General features: G+C 27.7%; 1 protein-coding gene and 1 long non-coding RNA gene across 2 annotated transcripts in view; one reads left to right on the plus strand and one right to left on the minus strand.

The window, feature by feature from the left end:
- LOC111633234 overlaps positions 1-10,140 on the plus strand; it is a 20,496-nt gene extending 10,356 nt beyond the window's left edge. Inside the window, exon 3 of the mRNA XM_023377771.1 lies at positions 9,791-10,140. Coding sequence (XP_023233539.1) covers positions 9,791-10,140 — 350 coding nt within the window. The remainder of the gene's footprint in view (positions 1-9,790) is intronic.
- A 4,917-nt stretch (positions 10,141-15,057) lies between these two features.
- On the minus strand, positions 15,058-20,246 carry LOC111633241. Its single transcript, XR_002758028.1, has 4 exons — positions 19,962-20,246; positions 18,068-18,120; positions 17,703-17,877; positions 15,058-16,483 (listed from the first exon to the last, which is right to left on the minus strand). It is a non-coding gene; the product is annotated as an uncharacterized LOC111633241 (long non-coding RNA).
- Positions 20,247-21,823: the final 1,577 nt, after the last annotated feature.

A 21,823-nucleotide genomic window follows, 5' to 3' on the forward strand; every position in this document is an offset into this window, starting at 1 on the left:
TCTATATTAAATTTATATATATATATATTTAAAAGAATTAATTTTTATGGTTAATAACAGCATGAATTTTCTTCTTTCATGACAGTTATGCTACTAAGTATGTTCAATTTGTGCCTTTTTGACAAATCTACCGTCCATGTTGTTTCTCCTTGTTGTTTTCTTTGTCTTTCATAAACTTGTATATGTATAAAAAAAAAAAAAATAATAATAATTATTGATTTATGAGAATAAATTACAATTAGTTATGTTTCTGTAATTATTATTTTTAATTTATATTTTAATTCATAATACACCTGCACACTTCATTATTATTTTATATAGAAAATATTTTATCAATATAATTACATTATATATAAATCATTAAGAAAAATATAATAAAATATATTACAAGTTACAAAACTTTTTAATGATTTTTGTATAAATAATTACATTAAAAATAAACTTTAAAGTCAGAGTTTAGTATATTTAATTCTTTACACATAAATCTATAATTTATATCTACATTTACACAGATAATACATTCATTTATGGAATAGATTTTATATGTATTATTAATTAGGTTATATAAAATTAATTTAAAAAAAAGTTTTGTGAATAATTTATTTTATACAATCTTACATAAATATTTTAATATCATTTTTAATTTAAAAATATTTCCTTAAACCATATAAATATCTGCAAGGCCTCTTTTATTGTCTGTGCAAAATAGAGGCCCTCCTGCATTGGGCAAATTAGTTCTAACCATATTTAATTAATTATAAATAAATTTAAATTGCCCACTCTTACTTTTTTAGAAGAGAAAATTAAAAGTAAGTATAACGTGAATAGTAGAAAATTCGAAAGTGAATCAGAAAGGACGTCTAGTGTTAACCACATTACTCCACGGCTTCTGAATTAGTTAACAATCATTAACAATACTTGATTGCTCGAGAAAAGGTAAGGATTAGACTTTACACAATGGAACTATTACTGTTATAATAACGCTTCCTCCCTTTTATTCTTTATCCTCTTAAGATAATCGGATTAGACTGTTCAAAACATTACTTTTTGTAGTCATCGTTCTTCAAATTTCAGTTGTGATAATCTGCATTCTCAATTCTTCTTCATATTTATTTTATCACTGTTAAATCTATCTTTTCCATTTTCTACAATGTAACACATCTTTATTTTTAATAAGTAGAAGTTTTAGCATTTTAGTTTAATAACTTGTAACTTGTCTACGACCGGAATGAGTTGCTCGTTTAGCTTATTTGCAAATGAGCTCCGAGCTTATCTATTTATCTATCATTAGTTTGGCATTTGTGCGTGTTCAATTTGAAATGTCTCTCTCCAAATCGAAATAGATTGTCATAAAATAGATAAGTGACAATTATTGGAATAATTACGAATTATAATTAAGCTAATTAAGAATCAACACGACTGAATTGCTTTATATTTCTACACATTCGTAATGCCTGACTTATATTATGAATGATCTGAGTTACGTAATTTAATGGAACCTCCTCATTCTTTAAATTTCAAGAACGAATTTATTTATTTTTAGTCTAAACCACAAGTAGGCCTACTCAATGCGAATTCAGAAAAGTATTGTTGAAAATTATTAATTAATTACGAATTATTTATTAATTTTTATGCTCCATCTTTTAGTACAAGCACACAAAACTAGTTACCAAGGTCGTTCGACCACGTGTTTGAATAAAAAAAAATGGCGACCGGAGAAAGGTAAACAAAGTGAAAAGCTTTAAAAATATCGAACTACCAAACAAATAAAAACGTAGCAACCAGACTGGAAAGCATACTTTTCAAATTAAAACCTCAAATCAATAATTTTTCAAATCATTTTTCGAGTTATTACATTTTAAAAATAGCATTTCTATATCGATAATTTGTGTTGAAATTTTTATATACATTCCTCTAATTTGATTTACAATGGAAGGATCTCTAATAACGAATACCTCCCAATAACGGCTGCCTCTAAATAGCGGGCATTTTTGAAGGAACGTTTTAATTTATTTTTGAACAAAAATACATATAAAAACCTGCAAACAACGGCTGTTTTTTTTAAATGTTCCCATTAGTGGCCGTTGTTTAAAGGTTTAAATTTGGTAGAAATTACACTTTATAACAGTTTTAAAAAAGTATAAACTGAATTTTTATTAAATAAAAAAAATTACAATATATTTCTATCTCCTCTATATAATTTAATATGAAATACAATATAATAAATACTTGAATACTGTGTCATTATTAAATATTAGCATCATTTCCCAATCTGTAAATCGCGATTGACCGATCAATCTGATAATATTTTGATAATAATTTCACAATAAATTTTATTAGCGAGGTTGCGGCCGAAGTTTTCATCTGTAAAACGTGAACGTCGAACGTCGAGTGAAATTATTATTATTATTATTATTATAACGAACATACGTCGAATGTCGAACGTGAACGTCAAACGTGAACAAAATCTCTAAAACGTGAACGTCGAACGTCGAGCGCAGCTTACTTAAGCGGCGCTCGACGTTCGACGTTCACGTTTTACAGATGAAAACTTCGGCCGCAACCTCGCTAATAAAATTTATTGTGAAATTATTATCAAAATATTATCAGATTGATCGGTCAATCGCGATTTACAGATTGGGAAATGATGCTAATATTTAATAATGACACAGCATTCAAGTATTTATTATATTGTATTTCATATTAAATTATATAGAGGAGATAGAAATATATTGTAATTTTTTTTATTTAATAAAAATTCAGTTTATACTTTTTTAAAACTGTTATAAAGTGTAATTTCTACCAAATTTAAACCTTTAAACAACGGCCACTGACGGGAACANAATTAATCGCGTAAACAGTTTCATTTCGTTACTCTGTAAAGTGCTGTCATCTATCGAAGAAAATTTAAAACTTATTTTATTTTATATATTACACAGTTCTTTATACAGTCGACCCCCCATAACGCGGTAGATATGTTCCACTTTATAAGAATTTCACGTTGCTGGAATCCTTAAATACATGAGCCAATCACAGTTCGACACATTTGCAGTTTACAGACTACGGCTGTTTGAAAGGTTTTATTCCATAAAATTAATCGATTCTAGACTAATTTGACTCAACATTTCTAAAACACGTATACTTTTTTTGGGAATAATACGTATAAACTATGCTATAAACAAAAAATTGTAGGATTACTTACCGAGTGTGCACCGGTCGACGACGCCATTGCTTAAGCTTGTTTTCGTCGCGGAGCAGCGCACCAAATGGCAGGCGCGTTTCTGATAAGTTATTTTTCTGCGAAAAATTAGTTGAACTTTGGAGACATCATTAATAGAAATAATTTTTATGCCGTTGAATAAGAAATGTTTTTTTCACAAGAAATGTATTAAATTACAGTACTATATTAGACTTACAGTACCTAATTTAGGCCTGTATACTGTACAGATGATAATAAACTCAACTTACCCGCCTGAACTCTCCATAGCGTGTAAGTAATTCGGCTGCTCGTCCACTATTGGTCCAGATTCGACCAATCCTGTCGCGACACGAGTCGGCGATGATGTTTTATCGCATTTTACGAGTCTCTATTAGTGTCTTTATAGGAATATGGTCGCAATTTTTTCGCCGCGATATACGAATTCGCATTATATGAACCCGCGTTATAGAGAGGTTTACTGTATATAAATATATTGTTAAAATAAAATGATCTTAAAAATAATATTTAAATTTAATAAATGTTTAACATTATTGAAGTATTATCTTTAATTTCCTTCTAGGTAATTTTTTGCTATGGAGTTTATTTTTGTTGTTTTGGGGTTGTTAATTAATTAAATATGTAACACAAATATATGGATAGAAGAGTATTCACTAATCGTTACGATGCCTTACAAGGGCATTGAAATGTTTGCAAATATGTTACTTAATGCTAAGGTATCATTCCTGGGTAATTCTGAAGTGTTGCCTAGTAAATCTAATGTTTATGTTACTGCTTCGTTATGTTATAGGTTAGAGGTGAGTAACCTGTTTAGTGTAGTCACCAAATATTCCAAATGTCTAATGCAAAAGTTCTTCACGTGCTTAACGAAATTTTTGGGAGCATATGATTATTTACTGTGGGAAAGTTAGATTTAGCGGATTTTCGGCTAAATTGGCAACTTTGCTCGTGTGTCAGTGTGTTGCAGAAACAGATATTTAGGTAATAGATTGTCTGTTTAATTTTTTTTATTACTTATTACTACGAAAACAGTTAATACTGTTTGTTTCTTCATTGTATTTTTATTTAGTATCGCTCCATTTAATAAAATTGTATTGTCGTTGTATTGTCATGCCCATCCTGATACTATCTATCAGTACTTTTGTCTATTCGTTATAATAATAATAATACCTAATATTATAACTCGAATTGAAATTAAATTCCTCGAAGTAGGATATATTGCAGTGTTGTATCATAGCGCAAAAGTGTAGCGATTCCGGGAAAGACAAGCTTGCGTTATTTCCTGAAAAATAAAAACTAATGAAGTGGAAAAACAAATTAAAAATTGAGAAAAAAAAGCGTTTTCTGACGTGTGACTTCATTTCAAGCTCAATTGGAAAGTTTTCTCAATAGTTATTACATGCGGATTCCTTTTCAAATTTGATGCTTTGCAAGAAAACCTAGAGCATTGCTCTAATATCTCACCAAAACCCAAATGTTTATTAGCAAACAGAGTTTGTTTATTGTGTGTTTTAGGCATCAAATTCATTCTCTTAAATACTTAAACAATTCGTTCGCAATTATTAACAACTGAACTGAGCGACGTGAAAACGTTAAAGTCGATAAACTTCTATATGCTTCCATGAATAAGATCATTCCCGCGACGCCATTACTTTTACACAACTGTGCCATCTATAGGAGCTGTAAATCTCCTATATATGCAACTAATAAAATAATATAACGTTCGGCATCTTGTGCTACGTATTATCCCTTAGTACAATTAGACATAAGGGGATACGATCGAGGATTTGCGTTACGTAATTTTGGGATATAGTATGTGCGATAACGTTACGAAGCATTACAGGAAGTTGAAAAGTATAAAAATTTGAAGATTCTTTTCTTTTCCTGATCCACTTCCATATATTCTAGATAAACTACTTACTAATTTCCACAGCCGTATCTTCATTCATCTCCTCTTCTAGAGATTCCGGAATAGAGAAATTTATTTTATAACTTCTGGATATAAACAATGCATATACAGTATACATATGACGATTTTTCTTTTTGACAGTAATATGTTGATCTTCCTGAACACATCTTTTGCCTCAGAAAAAACTATATCTACTATTTTTTAAAAAAATAATGAAAGATATGTTACATATTTTATAAAATAAACGACTTCTTTGAGTTGATTTCTGTAAATATTTTTGCATTATCATAGATAAATTATTTAATATTGTCTCCTAGCAGAATAATTATTTTAAAAAATTCTCACTTACACAGCTTGTTCTACGATGCAAATGTCAACAACGCACAGATACAATATGGAAACTTCGTACATGTGCACTGTTAAATAATCAGCACTAATATCACAGAGTGTAACTACTCCTTATTTTTATACCTTTATGAAAGGTAAGTACCGTAATTGGAAAGTGATAGGGAGGAAGAATTAGAAAAAGTTGGAGAAAGGTGATTGAGGAAGCTGTTACAAAAGACAAGTTAATCCCTAGATAATATAGAAAGATATTAGCGAGGTTGCGGCCGAAGTTTTCATCTCTCAAACGTGAACATCGAACGTCGAGCGCCGCTATCTTGTAAGTGGCGCTTCGTGGCTCGACGTTCGACGTTCACGAAAACTTCAGCCGCAACCTCTCTGTTATTTTACTCTTTTTCGTCCCAGAGACACTAAGATGGCCTTTTTTGCAGGCTGTTGCAGGCCAGGCTCAACGAATCCGGGAAAGACAAATTCCTAAAAATTTCATAAGTTTGCTAGCCCGGATTCAATCTCGTCTTCTCCAGAGTAGGATCCGGTTTCGACTCGATTCATACCCCATAATTTATCATTTAAGCTTTATGGGTTGACACACCGTTCTTCATTTTTAATCATTTTTACCAACCTCATTGAAGGTCAGGTAATGTAACTGACGAATCAATCAAATTTGTTTACTCGCAGTTATTTCATATATGTACAATTAATCAAGAAAGGGTCTCACTCATACTTAAAAACCATTGAACATTGATAATGGGTTCGGACCTCACCAATTTACTAGTCACACGGAATTTTCCGGATTCATTTTACCTGTCTAACACATAAATAGAAAATCTTCCCGGAAGTCACTCGCTTTGGCAGATCGCCCATTTGTTGTGTTGCCTTATTCCACATTTCCATACCTAAATACGGTAAATTATTTAGCTGTTTTAAGGTAAGTTTGATGTTTATTTTCAATATTTACATTAAAAAATAATTATAAATGTTGTCTGAAAAATGTATTCATGGTTATTTCGAAAATTGTCCTTTTCTCAATAGCCTTCACATATTGTATAGATTATTAGGCAAGATTCTTATGAAATACATATTGAAATAGCTAATACTGTATTTCTTTTAAAATTACATTGTTTAATTGTATCATAATGATTGAAGAATCTTTGAAGGAAGAAGCAGCCAGAACTTCATAGTAGCAACAAGGAAACTTCACGTTAAATTCGTGCAGTAAAATTTTATCTGATTGCTCTTCCTTTTTATAAAGAAAAATGATAATAAAATATTTTATTTTTTTAATAAATAATTTAAAAGTAGCTCCGAGAATTTATTTATTGATGACTTTTTAATATACAGTGATCCTCAGAAAGGTAAATGATTCGGGCATCTTGATATTTGAAAGGTCCTGGTTATAATAATCATTATTAGTTTTATGCATAAATTAACAGTTTTTATATGTATAAAATTATTACTTTAGAATATTTAATTAATTTCTTTTCATTAATTATTATTTATGAATGATATAGTCATCTTTTCAGAAATGTTTCTCTTTGGTGTGCATACATAAATAACCTCCGAACCGTGGCCATCATTTATGTTCCAATCAGTGTTTAGAGGTTTGACTGTATATAAGTTAAGGTAAAATATTACTACAGTAAATACTCTACTCTCCCTTTCTTGTTGATCGTTTCCAGATGTCTTTAGATAACATAAATTTGTAGGAAGTGAGGGAGGATTTCCTTAGCAAGGGTGATGTTTAGCCTTTGTAGCTCGTTGGTAAATTAGAAATTCACACAAAATATCCGCTCTCAATATCAAAAATTCCTATAATAAAATAAAATATAGGAATATAATGACATATTTAGCGTGTATTTCTGTACTTAGCACAATACAGGAATGAATCATTACTTCTGTATTGTGTTAATATTTCACTTTATCCTATAATAAATATGATTAATGCAATGTGTTCATATTATTAATAATAATTTTCTTAATAAATAATTAATTAATTAAATTTTCTTATTTTTTCGTAATTAGATAAAGTGATTATCCTATAGGATGCATTTGTAATTAATTATATGTAACTACAGGATGCAAAGAGTCAAAAATGGAATAAAAGGCATCTTTTGACACTTTATTTTCTGCAGTTTCAATACACAATACTTGTTTTTTATAATAAAAATTTATGTTTAATGTATTGTACAGTACATAAATCTAGTTTAAAACATTTAACTGGTGATTTTTATCAGTAATCTACGCCAGCAATCTATTATTCACATCCGGAAATTTAACACTAAAACTAATTCCTAGTTACATAGAATATTTGTTTATTTATTTTCATTTTATGTAAGAATTAAGAACTTACATACTAATAATTCGTTTAATTTTTAATCTTTTTTACTATCATCAGAGACGAACAAGTAATTGCTCTTAATTGAGGTTTAACTATTTATATATAAACTATATATAAATATACGTCTCTCTTTCCTTATTTACAATATATTCATACATTTTATCTCAGAGAGGCTTTTAAAACCGGAATTTACAATTAATGTAAGCTTATATACTGTGCATGTATAGTCACTAGCGTAACCAGGGGATCCCAGCGGTACTGTCCTTTGAAAATAAATAAATGAAGATAAAATCAAATAAATAAAGGTAAAAGATTCGAATGCAATAAATATATCTAGTGGCATTTAATTGGGCTCAGGAAAATTTTAATAAGAGGTCACAAGTACTGTACTGTACAGTGTTGACTTCAGACATTTTTCTTTGAAAAAAGCTTTTTGGAGAAATATTTTCTTATGAAAGATTGGTTTGGGGCCCAGGTAATTTCCCATTGTTTCCCATAGGATAACTCGTCACACTGCCTATACAATAGCTAGGAGTTTACTCTTTAATCACAGTGGTACAGGGGTTAATGTAGGTTTATACGTTCTAATTGGAGCCTCCTAGTTACGGTTCTAGTTACGCTAATGTATACTGGTATAGTTTATAATATACTGTATAGTCTACATGTGTTCATAAATTGTGTAGTTACGTCTATATGTACATACAAATAACGTGAACGACAAGGAAAAGCTTAAATAATATATGTGTTTTGTTAAACATTTCCTTTTATATAAATTACATCAAATCATATTCGGTGTCTGTTGTGTTACGATTATTCGTAACACACGCGTAACATATGTTAAGAGCATTTTTCATATATTATTTCATTTCCTCCTAAATAACATGTTTGACAAATATCAATATCAACAAATAATACTGAAAAAATAAAACAAAATATTTTTATATAATAATAATAATAATAACATTTAAGAAATTAATAGCATTTTAAAATATTTTATTATAAATTTCTTACGCGTTTGTATGTCTGCTCGTCAGTCTAAACTTCCAAGTAATTTATTATATAACCCATAATTATATTATTTTACTACATAAATCTATCAATAATAATGTAGAATATTTTCCGAATAAAATACATTAAGATAACATTTAAATTTTATAATTATAATTTGAGTTAAAGATAACATTTTTATGAAATATCCCTACAAATAATTTTATGAATTATAAATGAAATTTATTATTTCAAATATTTAAATTCGCTTAAAATAATTATTAATTTAATTCTGAATATATTACGCTTTAAACGAATTAAATTTTTTATATTGAAGACAACCTCCGCTTGTTTTACGTTTCGTAGAGCGGAAGTATGACTATTAAATGACGTATTTGTACATTGTATCATTTATAAGGTATCCTCCTTTCTTCTGTGGAAGCTTTGATTAGACTTTATTCCTTCTTGAATAATTAAAATATAAATTATAAAGAAAAAAATTAATTTTATATTCATTAAGTATAAGAATCGGTAATTAAATGAATATTAGATCAGGAAGAGCTTCATATATAATCGTTCTTGTTCGTTTTAAATGGTATCAATTCCTTACATGACGTCATAATTATCTCTGATCAGGATGTTCAAACACTTCCTGCGTCATTTTACCATTTGCAGTGGCCTTACGCGCTTGTTATCGTCATCAGGTAAGACAATCTTTACGTTTTATCTTCTATATAACTCTTTAATTAAATAAATTACACTAGAAACTATTTACCTTTCAGATAAATCTTTATTAAAATGTCGGAATATTCACCTAGACCAGCCATAGTTATTCTATTCTTGACTACTGCTTTCTTAATTACTGTAGTACTAGCAGTAATATCGTATTGGTTAATCACAAAAAAAGAAGATGGTGATGATAAATTAATATATTTAATAATAGGACTTTCACTTATGTTTTTGGCAATTATAATTTTTACAATTATGCTAGTAGTTATATGTTTAATTTGCATATTCGGATTCGACGTTGTAACGTTTAAGAAGAGGCAAACGTTTGCTAATGAGGATTGGCTTAATATTCCATGTCACCGGAGGCCTCAAAAGTTACCTTCTACTTGGTCCTCGGGACACGAAAGGACTATGTGGATTTATAGATCGAATAAGAGAGATAATAACAGTGTTGTAACGAGACCAGATAATTGTTTAGACGATAGAAACGTTCAGGATGTCAACCGCACCTCTATGACTTCGAGTGAAAGTGGTAATTTGTGTTGGGATCAGCCACCCCCTACTTATGCTGAAATTATATTTGCGCGAAGCCAAAATTCATCCGAACGTGTTTAGTAATAAATTATAACATTTATTTTACATTATTAACTGTGATAAAATGACAAAATCCGTCAATTAAAAGTTCCTTGTTTGAAAATTCATCAAAGAAACTATATATGTATATATAAAACATTAAGAATTTCATGAGAAATTCTAAATTAAAACGCTAATTATATATATATATATTTTTTTTTCTTTTAATTCTCACTCTTGTAGATTTTGTAAATTAATTAATTATTTAATTATGTATTTTTATAGTTATTAAATGCAATCATCTGATTATAATTACTTAATCGAATGTGTTAAATGGTCACTCTAAAGTTCACACTCCCACAGTTTCCGTCTTACTCATTTTTTTTATGTATCTTTGATATATTATTACAGTTTTTTTCACGTTTAAAACATGTGACAGAAATATATAATTATATTTATTATTTAAATGCAAATTAGTACATATTAAGAATTTTTTTCTTAGTATAAAATGTAAGTTTATAAGTTCAGTTACCAATTACATGTTTATAAAGTATAGAAATAACCTCAATTTTTATTAAAATTTACCATAATATACCGGAGATGTATATTTTATATTATGTATGAGGATATTAAATAAAAATTCTTAATAAAAAATATCATAATTTTTTATCAGGATGTTTACTAAAATGATTTTTAGATGATAATCAATTACTTGCTTAACTTCCTCATACAAGATTTCGTGTTTAAAAGTGTTATTTTAATTAAAATTTTAATTATTTAAGTAAAAAATTTACATGTTTTATCTATTAAAAACTATAATTTAATCTTACAAATTTAGAAAATGTTAAATTTAATATTAATTTTTATTATACAGTGAAACGTTCGAACAATGGCCACTTGAGGTGCACATAAAAAAAAGTAGCCGCTGTTCGGAGGTTGCCGTTGTTTGGAGGTTAATCTCTAAAATGTAATAGCATGATANAACTTTTATGTTTATTATTATTTTCCCTGCCATATTTTAATTCAAAACAATTTACTGAATTAACCTCACATATTATTATTTTGCTTTATAATTGTAAATGAAATTATTTGTTTTGCGTAATTATTATAATTAGTTAATCAAAGAATGAGGAAATTCCTTACAGGGTTTATTTACACCTTGTACAAGTCGACCCCCCTATAACACTGTTGATAATTCAGTTTTATATGAATTCCATATTGTACGAGTCACTTAGATTTTACAAATACATGTGCCGGGCTGTGAACGGCTTACGTATTTGTAAAATCTAAGTGACTCGTACAACATGAAATTCATATAACACGGAATTATCTACAGTGTTATAGGGGGGGTCTACTGTGTTTAATTCTAAACAACCTCTGAATAAGGGTTACTAACAGAAATATATACAAGTATACCATGCCTCTTACACCGTGCCAAATTTTGTTTCTTAGTCATTACGCCATCCTGAGATATTATGGATCCTGTAGAGATATCTGAGGCTCTTCAGATATCTCTACACATTGGACTCATTTTCATGCATTTCTTCTCAGTAAACAAGATTTTGAGATATGTCGTCTCATTGCAAGAAGCTTTCGAAGTTTTTCTCATTATACAAAAAACATTTTACAATCAGCAGCAGTTTCTTGAAGCATTTCTTTCCATTACAAGATATCTTTTTCACTACGCAAAAGTTTCTTAAGGCACTCTTTTTTTTTCAAACTTATCTTTCGGATATTCAACTAAATTTGTTTGAAATCAAGATATAGGCTTATTTATATTACCCATTACTTCTTCGTAAGAAGGTACCACCAATACAATTATTACTAAAACAATTCTTAAAAACTTTTAATGGATGATTCGACCGTTTTTTTCATAAAAATCATCAAACTCAATCCCATACCTATACAAACGATACTAATAATGAAAATACATAATGAGCGATTATGGTACAATGGCATTTTGCTTGGTTTGAGATATACTGAAAAATATAAAAGCAAACAAAAATTAATATTAATAAATACAGGGTGTTGGAAAAAAAAAGTGTTCTTTCTGGATAGAATTCATCGAGATGATCAAAATATGAAATGTAACATATTTGCAAATTTTCGATTATTACAGAAATAGACGATGTTAAAGTTACAAATTTGAACTATTTATACTACCATTTTAAACATAAACATTTATTGAATCGAACAACGTTTTAAAATGCGAAAAAAATACAATAGTTTCCATTTTATTTCGCACAAAGCTTTCAGTAATATGACACAAAGTTATCCATTTTAGTTTAGAATTCCAGTGTTGTCAGTTTAAAGGGGGGAATAACCGCAATGACAAGCTTTTTGTGATTGTTTTTCAATCTATCCTTTCATTTTCAGTTGGCAGATCTCCATTGTAACGTCGTTTGGCAAAACTTTAACCTCGAATATTTCGGTAACTAATCCGAATTTGCAAATATTCTATTTCCTTTTTTTTTTTTTTTTTATCTTGACGAATTCTATCACCCATTTCCAGAAAGAACACTTACTTTGCAATGCCTTGTATAAAATAAATCGTAAGAAAAAATAAAGTTTCATATAAAACTTAAACAATGATTGGCTACAAATAAGCTTATCTCAACGACGATTGGTCAGTGGAAATAGAAATCAACAAGGATTCGTCAATTTAAATTTAAATATTTTCAAATCTACTTTCTTAGTTTTAATCGGTTATAATTAAAATAATAAATTAATTTTCATTAATATTTTGTGTTATTTTCTTAATATACCTCACAAATTTGCTTTTCCCACTATATATAGGCAATATATTGGAATTTTTATATTTATTATTTTTTCTGCTATAAATTAAAGAGAAAAAAAAGATAACCAGTCCAGCAAGATGAAAATAATTTACACCTTATTTTATGAGCAGGAAAATTTAATATTATGAGGTTATAGAATAATGGGCATTTCAGTGGTTTTTTTCCTGGCAATTTGTTGTCTCGTCTGCACTAGGTTTAAAAAATAAATAAATAAATAAAATTTCAAAGTTATGTCCTACAAAATAGAATATTTTATGTAAAAGTTTTAAAAATTTCTATTTAAAACTTCGCAAAAAATTTACTTACCGCGAAATAAAAAAAGNGCATTCTGAGGTGGAACGGATAGGACATACGGTTGATTACTTGAATAATCACCGAATCTGTTAGTTGAGTCAGTTGTTAGATGTTCAGTTCTTGTTGAAGTCGCTACAGACCAATCTGCAGTTTGATTTGGAGATCTTCCACTTGTTACATTAGTTTGAGAGAGGGATGATGCAGGATTTTCAGTCATTATCCAGCATTGCACACAAATCATTACAGAAAATACACCACCAATTATTACTAAAACAATTCCTAAAACTTTTAATGGATGATCAGATATTGATTCGGCGAATGGTTTTGGCGTTTTTTTCACAAAAAACATCAAACTCAAGCCCACACCTATACAAACGATACCAAGAATGAAAATATTTATCCTATTTGTCCTAGAATTACATAATGTGCAACTATCGTACGATGGCATTCTGTTTCATTTGAGAAATACTGAAAAATATAAAAGCAAACAAATTAATATTAATAAAATAAATCGTAAGATAAAATAAAGTTTCTTACAAAATTTAAACAATGATTGGTTAGAAATAAGTTTGTCTCAACGACGATTGGTCAGTGAAAATAGAGATTAATAGAAATTTGTCAATTTAAATATTTTTCATTCTCATTAAACATTTTGTGTTCAGTTGCACGTTAGAATATGCAATGATATATAAAAAGGAAAATTAAGGAAAATCTTATCTAGGGATAGAGATAACGATATTGTTATAGAGTTGTTCTAATTTAAGACGTTTTTAAATAATAAAAGCATACGAAATTTTCATATTTATACCATTAAATTGTACTAAAAAAACAATTAAATTTTATTAAATACAGTCAAACAAACTTCTAAACAATGGGAATATAAAAATTGGTCATTGTTTAAAGGTTATTTTATAAGCACTATTGGAGGTTCGACTGTCCCAAATACAAAAGAAAATATAATCATTTTATAATTTATAATTAGTATTAAATTATTAATAAAATATATTATTTAAAATAGAATTATCTGCGTCAATGTATTACAGTTCATTCTCTGTATGATGAAACATCACTAAAGTAAATGATTTTAATCTACTGAGAATTTTATTTCAAAACAATTTACTGAATTAACCTCACATATTATTATTTTGCTTTATAATTGTAAATGAAATTATTTGTTTTGCGTAATTATTATAATTAGTTAATCAAAGAATGAGGAAATTCCTTACAGGGTTTATTTACACCTTGTACAAGTCGACCCCCCTATAACACTGTTGATAATTCAGTTTTATATGAATTCCATATTGTACGAGTCACTTAGATTTTACAAATACATGTGCCGGGCTGTGAACGGCTTACGTATTTGTAAAATCTAAGTGACTCGTACAACATGAAATTCATATAACACGGAATTATCTACAGTGTTATAGGGGGGGTCTACTGTGTTTAATTCTAAACAACCTCTGAATAAGGGTTACTAACAGAAACAAATAATGAGTAATTTGTAATATAAAATATAATTTTTTAAATAAATAATTTAATACAATTTTATAATTAATATGATAAAAATAATAGAATTTAAAACTTAATAAATTATATTGCCTAGTATATTTTTTAACATCAACTGAATTGTAAAATATTTATTAATAACTATTTATTTATATAATTATTAATAAATGTACACAATATATTATTAAATATTATATAAGAATTTCTGTTATTAAATATTAAAGAATTTGTTTATCAATATAATTTCAAGTTTATTAATAATATATATAAGAACAATAATAATTTAAGCAACAAATTATACTTTATTTGAATTTGTTTAAAGTTAAAGTTAAAATATGTAAAGTTATACATTCTACTATAAGAAATATATTATCGTTATTATTTAATGTGTTCTAAGCGAAAAATATAATGTAACCCGTATATAACGCATTACCGCTTATAACAATTAACCAGTTTTCCACTTCCAGTATGCTAAAAAGAAACTATACAGTAACAAGATTATCCCTACAGTAAAATATATAAACTTTTGCGTTAAATCGAGTTTAGAGTATATTATACACATCAATTCATACAATCAATAGCATATCATTTTAATATACATAATTCACATAAGGTATATTACATCAATATATGTTTACAAAAACCATTTGAAAAGTAGTTTTAATGAAATTTTACATCATTAACAGCGTATACATTGTGTTAAAAAAACATTAAATGATGATATTTACGAAATAATAAATAAATAAAGATGATGTAATATAAGGAACATTGTTGGAAATAAGGAATCTTCAAAATTTAATGTACGAATACATTCAAAAATTCTGTAAAATAAAGGTGTAAAAATGTGAAAGTTCAATTGTTTTATATCTTCATGCATACATTAAAAATACCATTGAAAAGTTAATTGATGTCAGGAGTTTTTCAAGGCATCTATTTCCAAAAATAAGAATTTTTAGTCATATTTCCAGTAGCCATGAGCTTTTTACATTGTCTCAAAAATTAAAATAGAATATTGCTTTCCTGGCTTCTCTTCCCATTAGACTGATTTTCATACATTTCAGTAAACAAGATTTTGAGGTATGCAATAAACTTTTAATGCAATTTTCCTCATTTTACTCGTCTATCCAATCAGCAACAGTTTCTTGAAGCATTTCTTTCCATTACAAGGTATCTTTTCCACTTCGCAAAAGTTTCTTAAGGCACTCTTTTTTTTTCAAACTTATCTTTCAGATATTCAACTAAATTTGTTTGAAATCAAGATATAGGCCTATTTATATTACCCATTACTTCTTCGTAAGAAGGTGGAAGATCTAAATCAATTGGTTTAGGTATCGAAGCAACTGAAGTAACATTCTGAGGTGGAACGGAAAGGACATACGGTTGATTACTTGAATAATCACCGAATCTGTTAGTTGAGTCAGTTGTTAGATGTTCAGTTCTTGTTGAAGTCGATACAGACCAATCTGCAGTTTGATTTGGAGATCTTCCACTTGTTACATTAGTTTGAGAGAGGGATGATGCAGGATTTTCAGTCATTATCCAGCATTGCACACAAATCATTACAGAAAATACACCACCAATTATTACTAAAACAATTCCTAAAACTTTTAATGGATGATCAGATATTGATTCGGCGAATGGTTTTGGCGTTTTTTTCACAAAAAACATCAAACTCAAGCCCACACCTATACAAACGATACCAAGAATGAAAATATTTATCCTATTTGTCCTAGAATTACATAATGTGCAACTATCGTACGATGGCATTCTGTTTCATTTGAGAAATACTGAAAAATATAAAAGCAAACAAATTAATATTAATAAAATAAATCGTAAGATAAAATAAAGTTTCTTACAAAATTTAAACAATGATTGGTTAGAAATAAGTTTGTCTCAACGACGATTGGTCAGTGAAAATAGAGATTAATAGAAATTTGTCAATTTAAATATTTTTCATTCTCATTAAACATTTTGTGTTCAGTTGCACGTTAGAATATGCAATGATATATAATAACTTTTATGTTTATTATTATTTTCCCTGCCATAAATTAAATAGAAAATGAATAACAATAATTTGAGTAAGATTAAAATAATTTATATTTTATTTTATGAGTAAAAAAATTCAATATTATGAGGTATAAAATAATGGGTATTTCAGTGGTTTTTTCCCCTTGCAATTTGCTGCCTCACCTACTAGGTTTAAAATTAATAAATAAAATGTCAAAGGGATGTCCTGTATAAATAAACATTTTATATAAAAATTGAACAAATTTTTATTTAAAATTTCACGAAAAATTAATTTTCTGCTAAAAAGTAAATAAATTAAATAATATTTATTTACTAATGTTTAATTAATCTGATGTTATTAATGATTTTTATATAAATTTTAATAATGAAAGTCTGTTTTGTTAGAATAAAGGGGATTTGGTGAAGGTTAATTCTTCTAATAAATATTGCATAATATTAACTGTTATTTATAAAACTTACTATAAATTTTCTTAATATGTAACTAATTCCAATAACTTGAATAGCACTAACAGAATATTGATATAAATTTCTATATTTATAATATTTTTAATGTTAATTCGTGTAACTTTTGTTTAAAGGAAATTTAATTTTCCTTATCTACGAGCAAGCAAAATTAAGGAAAATCTTTTATAAGGACAGAGATGAGGATACTGTTGTACTAATTTTACGAGGTTTTAAATACTAAAACGATACGAAATTTTCATATTTATATGGTTAAATTGCATAAAACCAATATTAAATTTAATTAATTACAGTCAAAACTCTGAACAACGGTCACTGACGGGAATTTAGACTGATGTTAGTGACCCGAAATGTAAACCTGTATTCACTTCTGTACAGCTGTTAGTGTTGTGGATATCCACAGCGCTAACAGTTGTACACTAACAGTTGCTTATTGCACATATACACATTCATATAAGAGTAAACTCCTATATGCATATTGTAAATGCATTTGTAACATTTAGATCCTGTACTTACTCGATTTCTTTCTTTCATTTGTTCATTTCTAAAGGTAAGGAGGGTCTGTTCCTGAGCATTCAGGTTACACTACAGCTTTAAAGGATAATGTCACAATTTGCTGGGATGCTGCAAGGATGCTGGAAGATCTTCTCAGTGTTAAGACCTGTTAAAGCTTTCAAGGAAGTCACACGTACTGTACATAGAAAGGAGAATATAAGATAAAATTCTGTATTTGTTAATAATAATTATTATCTGTTGCTTTTTTATAAGCTTAAACATAAATTTGAATCTAATAATATTTATTATTTAAATACAAAATAATTAAATAAAATATTATTCAGTTAAAACATTACTTTTATATAAGGAGTAATATAAATGTATACCTTTTAAAAGCTTATATTTCTTGACTTGAGTTGTTATGGATTATTGGAAACGTCTAAAAAAGTAATATATTTAAAAGTATATTAGTATATATATAAAGTATTTAAATATATAAAAGTATTGTACTTAGAATACTTTTATATTGTGATATACAGATACAGTAATCTGTAATACATAATAATAACGAGCAGTATTGTTGTTTACTTAACTAAGTTTACTATAGAGTGAATCGGGAAAAAGTGCTTAATTTTTGTTATTTTCAAATGTTAACGTCAGATATTGTCATGTGTTTGTATGATGGACCATTGGGCAAATGTTGAGAGTGGAAAGCTATAGTTGATTACCGTAACCACATTTTCTATCTCTGTGAAGAATAAAAGCCAGGTAAGAACGAAGTTTCCTGTTGTAAAATGTTTCTAGAGTAATTTTAAAACTGAAATTTCAAATAGAATTTATTAAAAATTGCGAAAAACAAATTAATGTGTGATTTAGTAAGGTTCTAAAGTTTCCATTGTCAGCTACCGTCGATCCTGATGCATCTTACCCCGACAAATGGAAAAGATGCCACATTTTTCTTGGAATAACACGCTTATTTTTAATACATTTTTGTTTTTTTATTTTATTGCATCATACGTATAGAAATTATATAAGGACTTCTTAAAGAGGTTCCTGGATCGAAGAAAGCTTTCAGCTAGCTATACAGTAGAGCACGTTAGAACGGGCGGGATGAACCTAACAATAGTGCTGTTACACTTTAAAGTACTTTGTACTACATATGCAATAAATAAAATTTGGTTAAAATATTCGAGAATTAATTTTATGCGATTATATTTTCTTATCTTACCCCAATCCATTAGGCATACTCGGTATGAGATGCCTAAAATACCAAAGTGGAAAAGTCGTCATTGCAAACACAATACGTTATTATTTTTGATACACTCCAAAGTTTCATTTGAAAACATACTCAAGAATATGTACTTTTTTGTTAGAGGACCCCAAAACCCAAATTATCGCTATAATTTCCTTCATAAGAAAAATGTTAGTTATCTTTCCCGATCTACTCTACAGCTTATAACTGAGTTATACAATGATCAGATATAAAAAATATTATAGCCTATACAGCATCCGTGTTATCTGATCACTGTATGTCATCATAACTGTATATCATATCTATAAAGTTATAACAAAATAATTAAAAGGGCATTGTATATCTATAAATACTATATATCAGACATGATATTAATAATTACTATTTACTTTATTTTGATCATACAGAAAAATGCTGAAAGTTAAGCGTAATTATGTATAGAAAAGTGAGAATAATTAATTAAAATTTTACAATTTTATATTAATTTTTTAAAGCTTATAAAAATTTTTTAATCCGCTTAATTAACTTATCAAATTACGTTAATTATTGCCTCTCGAATTTATTTATTTATGATTAAAATATGTAATTAAAAAAATAAAAATAATAATAAAATTTGTTGAAAAATAGACTGAAAGATTTTTGTCTTTAGCATTATCTTTTTTCAAGGTCTTTACTCTGACTGAAACAACCTTGACGAATAAATTACTATACCGAAACTGGAATTACAAACAGTTTTAAACAGGTTTATTTTCCCCCTTTTATTCGATATAAATTTGTATTAAAAGTTATCAAATTATCGATAAGTTAATACTTAACAAGAACAATTATTAAAATGACACAAAATTAAAATTTTTCTGACAATTTTGTTAGTGTTTACCACTTAAACAATACCAAAAAAAAAAAAAAAAAAATACATACAATTAAATTCACTTGTGTATTATCAGCTCTATCGGAAGGATGCTCTTTAGACACGGAAGTTTGAATTTAATTACTTAAAATTTAAAATAATTATAACAAAATTTACTTACCTGCATCATACGAATTGCACGAATCTTTAATTTTAGGGTGTGATTTCTGTAAATTTATTCTTTACTCGTATCTCGTGCTTCGCAATTCGGTGACGTCACGTGGCGTCATACAGGCCACTTCACTTGGGCGATGTCTCCGATGTTCGTTCCAATAGTATGACGTCATATATGTATACACTTTCTATGATCTAATGTTCTACATTGCTCCGTTATCTGATGCTGTATGCAATAATTATGTATATGTTTATTCGTAAAAAAATATATGTGTTATTTATAAACTTGTACAGTACATATGTGGGAGGGATCTCGATTCTAAGAATCTTGTACATCCTCTTTCTCTGCCATCTGGTGTTATTTATTAAAATTATAAACGTACAGTAAGTTATTTGTATAAAAGTATTATAAATTTTATAGAATTTAATAAATTAATATAAAAAGGCCTGTCAAGTACACACTTATATAAGCTTCTTTACATTTGTCTACTGTCTTTCAAATCTATATTTCTCTAGAATTTCTAAAGTTTACGTTTATCTAAGGCCTTACTCGATCATTATTTAGGAACTGGTGAAAAAATAAGTGTTTAAAAACACATAAAATGCAAAGTATTTTTCATAACATAATTAATAAATAATAGTTGTGTAATATAAATAAATTACACATTGTTTTACGTATCATATGATATATTCTTATATTAAAATATCATCAAATATAAAATAAACTGTTATATTTATACCTTGAAATGTATAATATCTTTCTAAATTTATGAAAAAATTTATATTTTATAGTATTAAATATTTTGTTAAGAATCATCGAAGCAGGAACTTGTGATAATAGTTTTCCAATTAATGTATTGTTTAATACATAACGAAACACGTCATTTCTTTCACCGGATCTGGTTTTAAAAACCAGAGAATATTACAAAAATTTTTATACTATATTTCTTAAAATATTCCTAAAGATAAATTTATTACACAATATTAAATCAATTTTATTCTAATTTCTTCGTGTTTTATTATAAAAAAAAAATATTATCGTATTAAATTTATTACTGTTTGGTAGAAGGTAAAGGATTTCTTATATAAGTCTATTATAATTTTGAGCCACAATAAAATCCTATTCTGTGATCACCAGAGACATTTGACTCCAGTCACAAACACAGAAGTCTGAAATTCATGTAACAATGTGGTTTAAAAATATATAAAAATTATTATTAAAGTTATTCTTGATAATTAATGTTTTTTTTCTATATTTTTTATTGTTTTAGAAGAGAAGAAGAGACGTGTGGGCCTTTCGTTTATAGGCTAATTGATTTGGATTAGAGTGTATTGATGAGATAAGTTAATATAACATTTGGGGACGATCTGATGCCAATAGAGGAGTGTTTTTTATGAGAAACTGGTGGTCTGTTTGTTATTGATCTCTGTTTATGAATAACAAACAGCCCAACAGTATCTCTGGCTATTGAGATAATTATTAAATTAAACATTTATTTGTTCGAACTTCAAAATGTTGTTTCTAAAAATACTTGTGATGACAAATACAATTTATTGGATCATCCTCAATACAATCGTCGTGTACGTGTTAATAAAAGGTATTTATTAATTATTCAAATATTTTTAAAATTTTTGAATTATACTCCCTTTGGGTACAATACATCCTCATCTACAACTGTGAATGTACTATCATCATTACCATTCTCTACATTTCATGAGAAAAGCATAACGTTCACCCAGTCCTCCTCTGCGAACCTTTTATTATTTGGACATAAGCAGAGGCATCAAATATAGGAACCCCATAAAGGTAATTTTACCAGAAGTTATAAAAAATACAATGATAAATGCCAATCATGTAAAGATACTTTG

The sequence above is a fragment of the Centruroides sculpturatus genome, unplaced genomic scaffold (genome assembly GCF_000671375.1).
Source record: "Centruroides sculpturatus isolate CEXI.00-Female unplaced genomic scaffold, Cexi_2.0 scaffold818, whole genome shotgun sequence".
Classification (NCBI taxonomy): Eukaryota; Metazoa; Arthropoda; class Arachnida; order Scorpiones; family Buthidae; genus Centruroides; species Centruroides sculpturatus.